General features: G+C 49.8%; 1 protein-coding gene across 1 annotated transcript in view; it reads left to right on the top strand.

Annotated features, from left to right (window-relative positions):
• Positions 1-17,846, top strand: part of LOC135821208 (uncharacterized) — a 49,203-nt gene that overhangs the window by 25,747 nt on the left and 5,610 nt on the right. The window contains exons 15-17 of the mRNA XM_065334273.1: positions 1,773-1,869; positions 4,836-4,915; positions 17,488-17,677. Coding sequence (XP_065190345.1) covers positions 1,773-1,869; positions 4,836-4,915; positions 17,488-17,677 — 367 coding nt within the window. The remainder of the gene's footprint in view (positions 1-1,772; positions 1,870-4,835; positions 4,916-17,487; positions 17,678-17,846) is intronic.

Here is a 17,846-nt window from a genome sequence, read left to right as displayed (position 1 = left end):
GCGTGAAACACAAAATTACTGTTGGCATCCTAAAAATGCACAAAACACACGACCAACTTACCAGATACACGAAATAGCCGTGGATGCATTTCCGTACCCAACAGGTCGATCTCTCCGGAGTGCACCTGAAAAGCACTTGGCGAGTATGTGGTCGAAATGTCAAATGAGCTGCCTGGAAAACAGGTTGCAGCTAGCCCCATATCGTGAAGTCCAGGACATCATCCCTCTTCATGATTCACTCAAGCAGCATGCCATAATACATCATAGCATCGTAAAAATCATGTTGCTGATCAACCTGATCATCCAGATTTTGATTGTGATCTTGATTGTCGATCAACTCGATCAAATCCATTGATCTGCTATGTCGCGTAATGTTGGCATGGTGGCGGTGGTTTGTTCTTAGCTCCATTGTGTACGCTGTACCAGCACTCGTTTTTGGACCCAAAATTCAGTCGCATTTTGGGCCCATTTCGAGGTGGTCCCCAGTTCCGAGGTATCCGTAAGTTCTGCAACGAGCCCTTTCGCTTGGTTGTTGTAGACCCCAAAGGAAACCTACTTGCAAAATTTGAGCGAAATCAGAGGGATGGCCTAGCCCAGCTTTTCTGGCTTTCTCAGACACGCTCTCTTAAGTTTCACGCATTTCAGCGATCATCAGACAGCAGCATTTTATATAATTATAATTATGTGTGTGCAGGCCCGCCTTGCGGCAGGTGAATAATTTCAATGTACAATTTATAGCCTACTGTGTGAGTATGGGTGCATGTACAGAATGTATGCATGATCGAGTGCCCAGAATTTTTCTCCCCGGTTTTAGACGAATCCCAGGGGGTGACCTGAGCCAGACTTGGTCCGGTGACAACCGGACCAACCGGACCGGTTCCGGCAGGCCCTGGTGTGGGTCTGTGTGCGTTTGTGCGCGTGCATGGGTGTGTGGCGGCATGGCTGGACAGGTTAAGCAAGTAGCAATACATGCCCGGTACATGTAATGGGTGTAGCTGTATGGCTGGCTTTGTTTGAACACTCACCTCTGTCATCAAGCACTGTATAGCAATGTATGCACGGTGAATCAACTGCACATAGATTGTAATACATGAGATCAAGAACAGTCTATGTGAGGAGCCTTGACCCCCCCCCCCCAGTCCTTCGGCTACCAACATTACTATAAACTTGGTGGGACTTGTGGCTGTTGGGTACACTCACACGCGCACGCACACACACACACACACACACACATACACCCCCCCCCCCCCACACACACACACGCACCCACATACGCACACACACACACACACACACACACACACACACACACACACACACACACACAAACACACACACACACACATACACCCTTCCCCCCCCCCCCCACACACACACGCACCCACACACCCACATACGCACACATGCGTGCACGCACTCACTCATGCATGCTTTACCGTTTGTCAAAGGAGACAATTTTCTTGTAGGAGATGTTGTTTGTTACATCATCGGAGTGCTGCTCGTGTGCTGGGTAGGTTGCAGCACAGAACGTGTGACCACTTGAGTATGTGTGTGTACGTGTGTGTGCGTGCGTGGGTGCGGGCGCGCGTGCGCATGCGTGTGTGTGGGTGTGTGGGTGTGTGTGCACGTATGTGTGTGTGTGTGTGTGTGTGTGTGTGTGTGCACGTATGTGTGTGTGTCTGTGCGTGCAATGAGTGTCTGCATTGCCGCGTGTGCGTATTCGTGCATGCCGGCATGCCCCTGTGGCCGTCAATGCTCATGCGTGTGCTCAGGTCAACCCATGGCGTCCTTTCCAGAGCAGAGATTTCGGGCGGAGAGCTCCTCTGAGGAAGCCACAGCTGCAAGTTCCACTGCAAACTTGCCCAAACGGTTAGTCGCCTTCTTTTGCCCGCATGTATCCAGAGATTGTGAAGAGTGTTTGGAGGTTAGGCAACTACATCATTAGTTGAGACACTTTCTATGGACTGGAAAGGCCGCAGCGGTGCAACGATGCAAGAATAAACTGCTGCTTTGCCCCTTGAAAAATATGTCATGCTCTTTTAAAAGAGAATAGTATTATGCTATACATAAGGCCAGGGATCATCTCAGACGCTTTTTGCTTTTCAGGAAACGAACATTGTCCCTTTCTTACTTGGAACCACCCCCCCCCCCCCCCCCGCCCAACAAAGCGAATGCAGCTTGCTATCCCCGGGGACGCAAATCGTTTGCTTACATATATATGTTCAGTGCCGGTCGATTGTGATTTTGGTCCCCCCCCCCCCCCCCCCCCGAACAATGTTTCGTTTCGGGGACGAGGGAGACTGCTGACCATGCCACCAGTAGAATAGCATCAGTAGTGAAAATTCCCTAGATGCATTGTCCTGCAATTAGGAGGCAACACCTAGCTGGTATGCATGCTGTTGATCTCATTGATTCGTGGTCACACTACGCCTTGACTGCCGGTAGCCCCTTGCCTTCATAGCGGTTACGCGAATGATATCATAGTGGTGAGTCGGTGGAACCGCTTATCAGTGCTATGCATACAGTGTGAGTTTGTAGAACCGTTTTAGGGTGCTATCAAGATTTGATACTAGTAAACGAGAGTGTGCAACTCCGCATCTCTCTTGCACACTATGCAGATACCCCAGTCCACGGCGGAATTTTTTGTTGATGTCACCGTTTTACAGAGCGCGCGCATTTTGCCGCAGAGCAGTGTGAGAGCACGTGCTGGGCACCGACTTTGTAATGGTAAAGTCTTGCCCAGTGCACGAGGCGAGACTTCCCAAAAGACTCGCAGCGTGTGCGTCGTTGAAAATATTACGTCAACAAAACTTTCCGCCTTGGGCCAGCCCATCCGCGAGTTGCACACTCTTGTTTATCTACTCTTGGTCCTATCTATACAGCATGAGTTGCTAGTGCATCGCTGTGCCGCAACTTTCGCTAAGTATTCACAGTGATGATGTAGTCTCTAAATACGAGAGAGCTTGGAAGCTCAGGGCCCTGCGCTATGCTTTGTTGCCTAGCTCCTCGTGCATGTTGTTAGAACTGATGGAAATGCTTTTTCCTTTGATTAGCTACATCATTGTATTGCAAAAACGTTTCAATGAGATACTGAAGTAACGTCTTCTGCATAGCTATGGGACCGGCGCTGACTCTGCCGATCACGGGCGTTCTGGAGTCGACGGGATGTCTGTCCTGACGTTTCCTGGGACCGGCGCTGACTCTGCCGATCACGGGCGTTTATCTTCTTCTTATTATTTTACTGACGGCAACTAAAATCCATTCTGATTGCATTTACTCGTCTCCCTACTTCGTATTTCTTTCCATAAAAGCTCCCCATACAGCAGATAGTCGTTTACATAATATAAATAAAAAATAAATAAATTTCACGGTTCGCGTGAGACTCGGCTGGAAGCCGAGTTTTCCGCATCCGCCGTAGGAACGCCACCACCCTCTAGGATCAAAGGCGCAGATGCAGCGCCTAAACGGTGGGAGGTGAGTAGATCAGACCCACCACCAAGTGGTCAAAGACCGAAATCCCATTAGCTGCATCCATGTTACCCTCGTGCCAGGCCACGAGTTCCCAATTAACTGTGGGTCGCAGCACGGCTGGAAAAATTCCTTCCGCTTCCAAGCAGGACTTGAACCTGGTACCCTCTGTTTCTCAATAATGGTCTTAGACCATTCCACTATGCCTGCCTGTTACATAATATGACTCCCTGCTATACATCCACACGACTGTATATACGTTATAATTATTATGCTATCGGCCTACATGCCATTCCCGGGCTGGTCGACAGGCGGCCCAGCCAGCCTGCTAGTGGGATCTCGGCCTCGCACACAAATCCACACAAAATGTTGCTGCACTGAATGCATTCCCCCGATACACTTCGCATATATACTCATTCTCTTGATGGTACCGTACTCTTGATGGTACGGGACAGGTACGGGATAGCGCCAGGCATTTCGATGGCACAAACAAACAAAAATATCGGGGCCAGCTGTCTTTGCTAGTACGGTACAGTACGGGACAGATACGGGATAGCGCCAGGCGTGACACAAACAAACAAACAAACAAACAAACAAACAAATAAACAAACAAACAAACAAACACCAAATTAAAGCTGTGTGGACCCTGGCTAGCGCCAGACGTTACTGAAGTAACGTCTTCTGCATAGCTACGGGAATAAATAAATTTTACGTTTCGCGTGAGACTCGGCTGGAAGCCGAGTTTTCCGCATCCGCCGTAGGAACGCCATCACCCTCTAGGATGAAAGGCGCAGATGCAGCTCCTAAACGGTGGGAGGTAAGTAGATTAGACCCACCACAAAGTGGTCAAAGACCGGAATCCCATTAGCTGCATCCATGTAGTCTATATTCATAATTATAACTTCTTGGAAGACAATCTCTGGGCCACTAAACATGACCTTTGAAAGCTAAAACGAGCTACGTGACAGCCAGCCCGGAGTCATAACAACGCTGAGTTTGGATCCATTTGGATCCAGTTTGTTATGGATCCATAAACGTTTGCATAGTGACACACCCACCTGTAGAAACTGGACTAGGCCCTCCCGGTCAGGGAACCAATCCTGATACAGAAAAACACATGAGTGTGACAGGGGGGGGGGGGGGGGGGGGGGAGGGGGGGGGGGGCGTGGATCCATCACATACTGTACTTCGCCATCGGCAGAGTGGGTCAGAAAGTAGTTGTTTGTCGTTAGATGTCGACTTCCAATGTCATCGACTTTAAGCCCTATAATGAGATTTATCTTGTAACAGGACGTGCAATCAAATATGCAAGAAGCACAGATTCGCATTATATGCGCGTGTGGATTTTCTGTGTGTGTTTTCCGCAGAGATCGTCTAATCTCTGAGATCCAAGACATACATGAGTTTGGATATAAGGTATACAGGTTGTTATCCTCCAGGGTCCGTGGTAAGTTGAATGTGATGCCTTCCTATCTCGTAATGGGGTACTGTTGAAGCCAATATAATAACGAAGTGCAAATTCTAACGAGTTAACGAGGATACAGAAATCGATACATATACTGTTCTATTGAGCGTTGAGAATGAGTGAGAATCGTTACCTTTGGTACACGTAAACCAGTCAATTTTGGGAAATCGTTATATTATATGCGCCTCATTAGAATAATGGCTTTTACAGTAGTTTGAAGGTCTGTCTGTAATTTTCCAAATTTTTGGTGTACTTTTATTTTCAGTACTTTCGGTGCATCTGTTTCATACCTTAAATTTCAATACAGTAAGACCTCACTTATCCGGTCCTCTTTTATCTGGATCCCTCACCATCCGAAAGAAAATCGCTGGTTAACGATGTGCAGCATATTAGAATCTGATATCTTTAGCTAAAAAAACGCTAACGTAAACGCAAACCTTTCCGTACTTCGGATCGTTCAAGCTGACTTTTCCCTTAGCACAATGTACGTTATAGTTGAGACGAAGTAGTCGTGACAACCATGGCGATATGAATTTTCGTAGAAACAGGTGCGGGAAATTCAAAATGTTGAACCAGGGATTAGTTTGCTGTCGTTCCGAAAGAATACCTTGGCGAGGTCTTTTACTCTGGAATAGCAAAAGCACGGCGAAAATGAGTTTTCGCTGTTCCCATGTCCTTAGAAAACCTTTCCTAAACGCAGCACCGAAGACTGTAAGGGTTCTCCAGCTCCAGCACGTCTGGGAGAGGCCGATGAATTTCTTCCTCAGGAGTACCGTGCCGTGGAACTGGTCCTTTGTTTCCCAGGTGGGATAGAGGGTGAAAGGCACGACGCAGAGGACGCAGACATTGTCAGCTGAAAGGAAAAACTCGCCAACAAAGCTAAGTGTCACCAGAGGAAGCAATCTCGACTCTCATCTCGATCTGCACGTGCTTTTTATTTCCCGCCAGTTACAAAACAATGCGAGTTTTTGCATTTTTTGAAGAATTACCATAACGAAAGTCGGCCCGTTATTTTGAGCTGTGTAACGTTTTTCGGTTATCCGATAACGTCTTTTGTCACGGCTGGGAGTGAGTACCGTAAAAGTTAGCGTTATCGTACTTTTCCTAAGGATGTCTATTATGTTACGCATACAACATAACCGGACCTCGCGATCCGCATACCGGTGCATGGTTTTGTGTACAAACTGGTTGAAATGTGTACAAACAGCTTCGTCGTATCCGGTTGCACGTGGCTTGCAGAAGCTAGAATCAGGGAGTTGTACAACCAAATGAGGTCCTTGACCTGCTCAATACATGCGGACAGCACTCAGTTGCATGCACTTGTCATTTTTCTCGCTTGTTTCTACATATTCCTTTTTGCCTCGTGCTGATATGCAGCCTCCCGCTTCCCTTTTTCCGGTGAGCACCCAGGACACCCGAACTCTTAAGCTAGGTTTTTTGAATGTCTGTAGCTTGCGCTACAAAGTAGATGAAGTAACAGCACTCCTCCAGGTGCAGGACTTTGATATTTTTGGATTGGCTGAAACCTGGCTAGACAGCACTATTGGTGACGGAGAAGTAGCCATTCCTGGATACAACCTCACAAGGACAGACCGCGTGGGTAGACGAGGAGGAGGTACGTGTATATATTACAAATCTTCTTTGCCAATCCGACCTTGTCCCGAACTGTCTTTGAACGGCCTAGAAGCTGTCTGGATATCGATCAAAGGCGGCCAGGGTCAACATGCAGTGGCCTGCGTCTACCGAGCTCCAGACGTGGGGATTGACTACTGGAAGGACCTTGAAGAGTCACTGCAGCGGGCCCAAGCGCAAGCGCCACACATGACCATTATTGGCGATCTCAACGTCAACATGACAACTCACAGCCACCATCGTACACACCTGCAAGACCTCAGCAATATGTTTGGCATCTCGAATTTGGTGAAGTCCCCCACACGGCCGACTCCAAGTGGGAATCATGGTTCAGTAATCGACCTCGTACTAGCAGACCATAACTTTGTCTCGAGTTGCGTTGTCATGGAATGTTCGATTAGCGACCACCACGCGGTGATGGCGAACCTCCATATCGCCATACCCACAACTAGTCCAGGTAGGCAATGCCAAAAGCGTCGCCACTTACGCAACATTGATATCGACCAGTTCCGGTGTGACCTCGCCGAAGCACTCAGCGCTAATCCTACATCCGCCCACATGGATGTTGACGACATGTGGACGGCTTTCTATGAAGGGTTCAAAACAGTTCTAGACATACATGCACCCATCATGCTCTCGTCAAGACGCCAGAGAGCTGCTGCGAGATTACCTTGGCTCGACAAGGATACGTACCAACTCACGCAAAAGAAAAACAGATTACACAAGCGCTGGCTAGGAGATAGAGGAAATGACATCCTACTCTCCCGGTATAAAACAGCCCGGTCTCAGGCATCCAACGCAATCCGCAAGAAAAGAAACGCTTTTTTCACCAGACAATGTGAGCAGCACTCTCATGATCCAAGGAGAATGTGGTCAACCTTGAACGCGGTAACCGGCCGCTCCAAGGCAAGGCAGGACCCAGTATGCGATGTTTCTGCAGTGAGCAGCTCCTTCAATAGTATTGTCACTGATCCAAGTCGTCCGGACACCCTACAGATACCCCATGGTCCCTGCACCCGCAACTCACTATCAGCTCTCACGCCAACGACCTGTCCCGCAGTACAGCGATTACTCGCCACAATCGATCCTGACAAGGCTACAGGCAGTGACGAGATCCCTGGCCGTCTGCTGCGAGCCTGCAGTGATATTGTTGCCCCGCACTTATGCGACCTCTTCAATGCCTCCTTGCATTCCGGTCGCCTACCGAAGCCGTTCAAACACGCCCTGGTAAAGCCGCTTTACAAAGCAGGGGACCCAACAGTCGCCACTAACTACAGACCTGTGTCATTATTACCAATTGTTGCGAAGCTGCTTGAAAAGGTAGTACATCGCCAGCTTACAAGGTTCCTCGCGGCAAACGACGTCCTGCCGACCACGCAATTTGCATACCGCACAAACCACTGCACTGAAGACGCTTTGGTACTCCTGACGGAGAACATTCTCCATGCAAAGGACGCGCGACTAGCCAGTGGTGTGTGTTTGCTGGACATGTCGAAGGCTTTCGACAAAGTCAAGCATGACATTCTTGTACGCGATCTTTTCGAAGTTGGCCTTCACGGCACTGCACTCCAATGGTTTGCAGAGTACCTCGAAGGACGCACCCAACAAGTGCAAATCGCTGGATCCATTGGTGTCAGTGGCACATGCTCATGTGGCGTCCCGCAGGGTTCCGTTCTCGGATCCGTGCTTTTCAACATCTACACCAGGCATGTGCCCACCATTGCCAATCCGTCCATCTCAGTGCAGTTTGCTGACGATATTGCTCTCACGTTCAGCCACCCTGATTGCCAGGAAGTATCGCGAGTTCTAACAACGTCTACAACCGAGATTGCTTACCACCTCCAGGAACGGAATCTAATCCTGAACACTAGCAAAAGCCATGTCCTGCGAATTTCCGGCCAAGACATTACTGTCAAATGCCGTGGAAACCCGCTACCAGCAGTTCCCCATGCGAAGTACCTGGGCATCACGATAGACGAGCACGTTCGATTTGACGAACACGTTAACAATGTTGTGAAGAAGGCCTCGCAGAAGGTGGGAGCACTCTGGAGAGCCCGCCGTTGCCTTACAAGAAAGTCCAGAGAGCAGTACGTGAAATCCGTTGTGATGCCAGATTTGCTCTACGGGTCCGTGGCGTTCTCTGGGTGCCTTCGACAAGACCAGCGGTCCCGCCTTCAGGTCCAGCAAAACCGTGCGGCACGCGCCGTATTCGGCCTGCCACCTCGCACAAGCGCCCAACCTCTGCTTGCTCGTCTGCAGCTGTATGGCATCGAAGAGCTCCACAAGCAAAAGACCCTTATTATGATCTGGCGTTGCTCGAATGGTCGGGCAAGCAATGCACTGCAAGCCCTTCTGGAGCATCCCAGTACTCGAACAACGCGCGCACAACGCAGCTTGGGCCTTCGAGTGCCCAAATCTGCCTCCAAAGCCGGCCACGACCGTCCAACCGCTCGCGGGTCCATTTTATGGAACACCCTGCCATCCGACGTGCGTGGTATTACCTAGTACCACCAGTTCAAACAAGCCTGCCTCCCGTTCTGTCTTGCTAGCAGTAGCACCCACTACTGAACACTACAGGAATCTTTGAACGTTTGCACAGTACCAGTCATGTGCTGTTTACCGCCTCCCCGTTGTTGTATTCTAACGTTAACGTTATTCATTGACTGAGCGTTCTTTGCTTTGTACTACACCCTGCTATCATGTTAGGCTATTTCCTACAATATTTTACTGTTTCCATTCGCTTCCATGTAATTGGGCGACACCGCCCGTTTGGTTCTGCGAATTCAAATAAAAATGTACCTTATTATTATTACGAAGTAGTGGTTGCGACTTCGGCGATGATTTTGTAAGAAAGGTTTGCTCCCCACACCGGAGCTCGCGCTATTCCGCCGACTTTACTTGACACTTGACTGACTCACGACTGCCATCCAGAGCACACGAGAAGTCCATCGAACCTTCGACTCGGCAAACCTGCAAGAAAGCACCACTCCCTGCTCAATACACAGTGTTTCGGGGAATTCACCCCTCATCAGTTGAGCTTGAGTAGGCTGAGGAAGATTGTGCCTGAAGAGCACCACTTATATAGTGCTCTCCAGGCACAAACATCACCAGGGATACAAACTTACAGAGACGCTCCGCTTCCAGCGCGACAAACACCTCGTGAACACCAGATAGCAGCGTGAGTCAGTGTCGCTCCTGGACGGTGAGACATACGTCGAGGACCCTCGGTCATTCGCAACGCTGTCACCTCCAAACCAACTAGTCGCCAGCCCGCGCTGGGCACAACAGTACGAAGTAGTGGTTGCGACTTCGGCGATGATTTTGTAAGAAAGGTTTGCTCCCCACACCGGAGCTCGCGCTATTCCGCCGACTTTACTTGACACTTGACTGACTCACGACTGCCATCCAGAGCACACGAGAAGTCCATCGAACCTTCGACTCGGCAAACCTGCAAGAAAGCACCACTCCCTGCTCAATACACAGTGTTTCGGGGAATTCACCCCTCATCAGTTGAGCTTGAGTAGGCTGAGGAAGATTGTGCCTGAAGAGCACCACTTATATAGTGCTCTCCAGGCACAAACATCACCAGGGATACAAACTTACAGAGACGCTCCGCTTCCAGCGCGACAAACACCTCGTGAACACCAGATAGCAGCGTGAGTCAGTGTCGCTCCTGGACGGTGAGACATACGTCGAGGACCCTCGGTCATTCGCAACGCTGTCACCTCCAAACCAACTAGTCGCCAGCCCGCGCTGGGCACAACAGTACGAAGTAGTGGTTGCGACTTCGGCGATGATTTTGTAAGAAAGGTTTGCTCCCCACACCGGAGCTCGCGCTATTCCGCCGACTTTACTTGACACTTGACTGACTCACGACTGCCATCCAGAGCACACGAGAAGTCCATCGAACCTTCGACTCGGCAAACCTGCAAGAAAGCACCACTCCCTGCTCAATACACAGTGTTTCGGGGAATTCACCCCTCATCAGTTGAGCTTGAGTAGGCTGAGGAAGATTGTGCCTGAAGAGCACCACTTATATAGTGCTCTCCAGGCACAAACATCACCAGGGATACAAACTTACAGAGACGCTCCGCTTCCAGCGCGACAAACACCTCGTGAACACCAGATAGCAGCGTGAGTCAGTGTCGCTCCTGGACGGTGAGACGTACTGTTGTGCCCAGCGCGGGCTGGCGACTAGTTGGTTTGGAGGTGACAGCGTTGCGAATGACCGAGGGTCCTCGACGTATGTCTCACCGTCCAGGAGCGACACTGACTCACGCTGCTATCTGGTGTTCACGAGGTGTTTGTCGCGCTGGAAGCGGAGCGTCTCTGTAAGTTTGTATCCCTGGTGATGTTTGTGCCTGGAGAGCACTATATAAGTGGTGCTCTTCAGGCACAATCTTCCTCAGCCTACTCAAGCTCAACTGATGAGGGGTGAATTCCCCGAAACACTGTGTATTGAGCAGGGAGTGGTGCTTTCTTGCAGGTTTGCCGAGTCGAAGGTTCGATGGACTTCTCGTGTGCTCTGGATGGCAGTCGTGAGTCAGTCAAGTGTCAAGTAAAGTCGGCGGAATAGCGCGAGCTCCGGTGTGGGGAGCAAACCTTTCTTACAAAATCATCGCCGAAGTCGCAACCACTACTTCGTACTGTTGTGCCCAGCGCGGGCTGGCGACTAGTTGGTTTGGAGGTGACAGCGTTGCGAATGACCGAGGGTCCTCGACGTATGTCTCACCGTCCAGGAGCGACACTGACTCACGCTGCTATCTGGTGTTCACGAGGTGTTTGTCGCGCTGGAAGCGGAGCGTCTCTGTAAGTTTGTATCCCTGGTGATGTTTGTGCCTGGAGAGCACTATATAAGTGGTGCTCTTCAGGCACAATCTTCCTCAGCCTACTCAAGCTCAACTGATGAGGGGTGAATTCCCCGAAACACTGTGTATTGAGCAGGGAGTGGTGCTTTCTTGCAGGTTTGCCGAGTCGAAGGTTCGATGGACTTCTCGTGTGCTCTGGATGGCAGTCGTGAGTCAGTCAAGTGTCAAGTAAAGTCGGCGGAATAGCGCGAGCTCCGGTGTGGGGAGCAAACCTTTCTTATTATTATTATTATTTTTTTTTTAACCATGATAACCATCATTTATTTATTATAAAAAAAAAATAAAAAAAAGTGCAAGCCTCTTTTACGGGCAAAAAATTAACACAATGTATTAAAATGCAATACAACATACACTGGAGAAGAAATCAGGAAAATAAAATATGAGCTCAAAAATGGAACGAAAAATAGCAAATAGAATCAAAACTCACGATGGAATCAAACTCACGATGGAATCAAACTCATGATGGAAACTACAAAACCCAATGAGTTGGAAAACCAACCACAGAATTAGATATTGGGAATAGAGTCAGACACAACAATGACCGAAATCAGTACACCAAAAATCTGTCCTACAAAAAACAAAGGAACAAGAAAAACAAGAAAGACGAAGTACAAAGAATCCCCAAAAAAGAGGGGAGAACGGGATGAAAGAGGACCGGAGAGCGGCAAACCCCAGGAGGACTTAGCGTCACGTAGTGGCGGGAATGCGGGCCTCCACAGAAACAGCATCCACATCCGCCGCCAGACCAGGTGCACGGAATGCACGGCGACTCCCACAAACCATCAGGACGGAGTCGCGGACAAGGCTGAAAGCCAGGTCCGTCCGCAGCTTTCCCATCACGAGGGGATAAGGCTGCGAGAGCTTGGTGGAGAGCTTCGTTCCGAGCAGCTTCAGGAACCGGGTGGCCTCCTTCGCCAGGGCACCAGCGGAAGACAGGACGATCGGGGTGAACGACGCGTGCTCAACTTCCCGGATCCGGGCACCGTATGCCGACTGCTTCTGACGCTCGTGCCATTGGAACACCTCAGCCAGCGGGCGAGATCGGTACGACTGTGCGTTGGGATAGAACACCCTTACATCAAAAAATGCATCAGTCTGTACCGACCAAAACCCCCTGGCCTTGATGTCCGGTCTGGCGTCGTCCGCAGTGAGCAGGGCAGGACCATGGTCAAACGTGCGGACCGTCGGTAGAGGTTGCAGCGGTGGCTCCAGCTGCACATCCTCAGACACTTGAGAAAGAAGTTGGCCCAGGTAGTTGCGGACATGGTTGTGCCGGTGGATGGGATAGCCGCCCAACTTGCAGATCATTGCGTGGTCGATGGTGAACGGCCGGCCGCATGGACACTCGGTAGGTGAACCGTGGATGGTGAGGCCATACCGAATGCATAGGGCATCAACGAAGGACCGCCGGTCGAGGGAGTATCCATGCTCGCGAACAGGAAGACAGGTCAGCCATGCACCTGTTCCCTTGGCCTGGAGGTGCTCCAGAAGCATTGGTGGTAGGGCCTCTGGACCAGCTGTCTGCAGGACGGTCTTGGTTGTCACAGACTGGGCTTGCTTGGCAGCAGCCTTGGCGGCGCAAATGGCTGCTGGGTCCACGCTGTAGAGGGAGGACTGGTCCGCGATAAGTTGCTGGAGACTGCTCGTGATGGACAGAGATGCTGTCCGCTGTTGCGGGGCAGCCTCAACTGGATTGAGCACTGCAAGGCCACCATGACGCACAGGCAGAGCAAGAAGGCTGCGTAGAGGGGCAGGGACGACTGGCACACCCAATAGAGCTGGCAACAAGACGGAGCGAAGAGAGGACTCGAGAGGCTCGAAGACGTCTGGTGCACAGCTCGACACGCGCATCAGGAATGTCCAGCGGTGACGGTACCCAAAGACCAGTGCGGCATACACGGCTTGGGGCTCGGCCTCGGCCACGTTCGCCAGCTCACGCATCTCAGATGCCCAAGCCTCCACTCGAGCATTGCAAAATGTTGTCTTGAAGGCTTCCGAGCCCAGAGGAGCACCCAGGTAGGGGCGGCCCTCCGTGGTGATGTGTATTATTATTATTATTGCAAATAACGCTGAGTAATTACACGAATGCATAAAAACCAGCATTTGCTTCCGGGAAGGATTCACAAACATAAGACAAAAACACCATGGCTCAATGTAACTGCACATACGAAAAGCAGCATCTATTGTCAAGTTCGAGTGGCAATGTCAGAAAGACGGTAGACTGTTCGTGCACGATTATCAACCTGCAGGGGATAAGTCAAGGACGCGGCTCGGCAGAGGAAGATGAGTGCCGCGGGGTGCCATTCCACCGTGACTTATCCCCTGCCAACTGCCGCAGCTGATTAAGGCCTCTAAGCGTGCCCAGGCGAATGCCGAGTCGGGCTAGGCAGTCCTGAGAAAGAGCTGAGAGGAGAGTTGTCCTGGGTCGGCCCAGTCGACCGCGCAGGCTCGCAGTGGCTGAAAACTCTAACACACGCTGTGGGGGAGAGCTCTTCTGCATTCTCAGTACGTGACCAAGGAACTCCCAACGCCGTTGGTCAATCTCGAGCGAAATTGGTGCTGAGCCGCAGATGTCGTACAGATGCTTGTTGGTAATTGTGTTCGGGAACTTAACGCCAGCCATTGTTCTCAGATGCCTTCGATGAAAGGTGTCAATCCCTCTGGTGGTGGCATCTAAAATGTACCTACCTACCTATATTGCGCATGCTAGTTATACTGCATAGGACCCGTCTACATGTATGTGCGATGCCACTTCTTTTGATATGCTAGATGCATGTACAGTATGTGTGTTCAGTTATCCGGTTACCTCGCCTATCCGGATATTTTGTGGAAAACGGTAAAGCGAGGTCTGACTGTACACGGAACAATTACTATCACACATAATCCAATAGGGAACTGCTTCTCTGTACCTAAACACCTAACCTGGCATTTTGCCCTCATACCGAAAATATTGAGCACCGAAAATTTCTGAAATTAGAGTATATTGTACGTGGTCAGGTTTGTTCAGCTTCCATTGCCCATGAAATTTGTGAGACACGGCAATCAGTATGCAAAGCGTTTGAATCATACAAGCCCAATCCATTGCAAGACACGTTTTGTGTGTGTGTGTGTGTGTGCATGCGTGCGTGCATGCATGCGTGCGTGCATGTGTGTGCGTGCGTGTGTGGGAGCTGACGGAGTGCCAGTTTGCTAATGATTCCGCTCTTGTGGCCGCGACACGCCAGGCCGCAGTTTCAGCCTTGGAGGTACTTGTGGACATATGCAGCGATTTTGGTCTCACCGTCAGTGCCACCAAAACCAAGTTCATGGTTTCTGGCCCCAACATCTCTAATGACAATCTAGAGTCACTCGCGATTCGAACTATGGAGATTGCCCTTGTGTCGTATTTTCGTTACCTTGGATCCAACATACACAGCAACGGCCGATGAAATCATCATGACACACTTGGAGGGATAAAAATCTGCCGGGGGGGGGTGTCCCCCGGTGAAAAGGTTTAGGAAAATGGCTTGCTGTTGGGGCCCCAGAACACGTTTTTAACTGTCCACACACGTGCAATCACGCGTGCATTTTACAGCTATATGTACATGTAAATGCACAATCACTGGCCAAACGCGACCTGGAAGCGCCGAATGGCCAACTGGACTAAAAAGCGCTCAAAATAAAATAATCGGTCATCCCTCTTTGGGAACAAAATCGGTCGGTTTGGCCGACAGGCGATCAAAAATCGGAGCAAGTGGCAAATACCGGATCGCACAAGCTGCCAAAGCGTTCGGCGCTCTGAAGAAATCGATTTTCCACGATGTAACACTGACAATATACATCAAACGGTCAGTGTACAATGCCTGTGTACTGTCGACTCTACTCTATGGGTCCGAATGCTGGGGACCGCTACAGGCTGATGTTCAGGCTTTGTTTGACTTCCATCTCCGTTTCATCCGCACCATTCTGCCGAAAGTACCTCCGAGGCTGAAACTGACGGGATAGGTCCTGTTGTCCACTGAAACGCCGACCATAATTGGTGGGTACAGACAGCTATGCCTGATTGTGTTGGGTCTGTTGCCAACGGGCTCCGCTGCTTGAAAGTGTAGTGCTGTACCTGCCGCCTTTGTTGGTTGCAGGGTTCATATACTTTCTATTTGAAGTATAAATCGTCTGATGAGTGCTTTTGAAACACGAAACTCGGGGTTACTAGAAAGCTTTTTGGTCTCCGTTGTTCTGCCTTCTGTACACACCTGTTAACCATGGACTGCTTCTGGCTAGATAACTCCTGTGTAATCAATGGTGCTAGTGCAGCGTAATTTTAGAAGATCCACTCTGATTTAGCCACCCACACTACAGTCCATTCAGAAAAAGATGGACTTCTAGCTTTTGGCCATAAATGGGTCGAACTTTGAGTTTTTTTAGAATTTTTTTCTGCAACCCCCTATGGAATCCTCTTCCAATTATGTTTCTGAAGTTTTTTTCTCCAAAAAGCAAGCCATAACAAGAATAGGATTTCAGCCAGGTTTTGCCCCCAAAGCATTGAATTGGGAAAAACCGTAAAAATCCAGGCCGTTTGACCCCGTCTGCAACAGTGCATTGTGCGGTTCGAACCCCAGTTCAGGTACCCTTTTTGGACCCTTTTCAAATTTCAAATTTCGCAGCATTGCACTGTGTACGATGAAATCACGAAAACTCGCCAAATACGGGAGCTCGCCAGAGCCAGGGCCCATCTTTTTATGAATGGACTGTAGTAGCAAGTACTACCTTCACTGGGGGTAGGGGTAACTGCAGTTAGATCTCGGTACGGATACCCTGATGCCGTCAATCCTTTTTCTGCACCTTGTCCTCACCCACTTACTGAGGTGTGGTGAGCCCATAAGTGGGATCAGATAAATTCGACCAGTGTTTGGTGGATTTCAGGGGGTGTCGGCCGTTGGGCGGTTCAATTGCCAATTGAGTCATCTTTCCAAGATTCCTTTTAAGTCTCTTTTCCCTCTCCCGGGGAGACCCACTTGACCAGTTTTGGTAGTGAGGGACAAGTACAAGTACAAATGTGTGTGTGTGTTCATGTGTGTGTGTGTGTTTGTGTGTGTTTGTATGTGTATGTGTGTGTGTGTGTATGTGTGTGTGTGTGTGTGTGTGTGTGTGTGTGTGTGTGTGTGTGTGTGTGTGTGTGTGTGTCAATCGAGAGGTTTCAATTCCCGACGATTATGGTCGCACACGTCTTTCTTCTCTTTCTCGGACTCTTCCTGACTTTTCTTTCATTCTCCTGGGTGGTTACCAACAGCCAGTGTATGCCGGAGTATGTAGTGTGGTGTGTGTGTAGAAAAAAAAATGGAAAAATGACAAATAGGGATTCACTGGCCAGAAAAAGTCACTTCAAACAGCTGTGTGGTGGATACCAGGCTAAAAACAGTGGCGGTCAATTCATCAGCCTTGCAAGCTGTTGAATGGTGTAATCCAAGCACAAGTTGCTATGTCTAACATAGCTGTTCGCTATCATCGCTTCCGCGATGGGCATGTCTGAGGTCTGAGGTGTGTGTGTCCAGTGTGTCGTTACTATAATAGCTTTCATGGCTGAGGTTGTTGGTATGTCTGTTGGATCTGGGTTCCCAGTACTCAGTAGCCGAGGCTGGCTAGTAAAGTAACTCCAATTTCACTTCAAGGTGCCAGTGCATCTAGTGTCTGCTTCTATCAAAGCAGCGTGCTGTCTATTGGTTACCCCAGCACGTGTAGGGTGTGCATAGGTAACCGTCTTGGCCGTTTTATGCAGATGTACCCCTTGTGGTGTAGACCAGGTGTGCATTGGTGGTCGATTCACATGGCTTCGCCAGTTGGGTGGATTAGACAGTTATCTGGCACAAGTCTTGATCTGTCTCATTCAGATCTTGTTCGCTATCGTTGCTATAAGAGGAAATCTGTGGGTGCACATCCATTGCATTTGCAGATTTGCGTGCTTTTCTTGCGACGGGCGTGTACATGGTACATGGTGTGTTTTTGTGTGGGGGGGGGGGGGGGCGGCGTGCGTGCGTGTGTGTGGGGGTGATTATGTTAAACTTGTTTTCCTTGCAGCTGCGTTGAGAAGACATTTAATGGCTCGAAGAGCCACAAGACGGCATTCTCTTCGCGATGTCGATCTGTCCGTCGTCGACCTGATCTACGATTTCCGCTACCAGGAGCCCGTCCCCAGCTGTGCCCAGTTTCTTGCCATACTGGAGAAGATTTCACCGTCTGCTGCGTCCAGGGTGGAAGACCTGCTAGAGTAAGCTATCTTCCTCTTTGTTTGTTTGTTTGTTTAGTTGTATTTTAATTCACAGTGATCAAACGAGCAGAGCAGAAGCGAATGAAGGTGCCAAGAAGTATGAGGGAACTTGAATGCAGAACAGATTTGATAATGGGGAAGGGGCATGTGGAGTCCGGTCCGAAATGGA

Source organism: Sycon ciliatum, chromosome 7, assembly GCF_964019385.1.
Source record: "Sycon ciliatum chromosome 7, ocSycCili1.1, whole genome shotgun sequence".
NCBI classification, from domain to species: Eukaryota; Metazoa; Porifera; class Calcarea; order Leucosolenida; family Sycettidae; genus Sycon; species Sycon ciliatum.
This window is presented reverse-complemented; position numbering and strand designations above follow the sequence as displayed.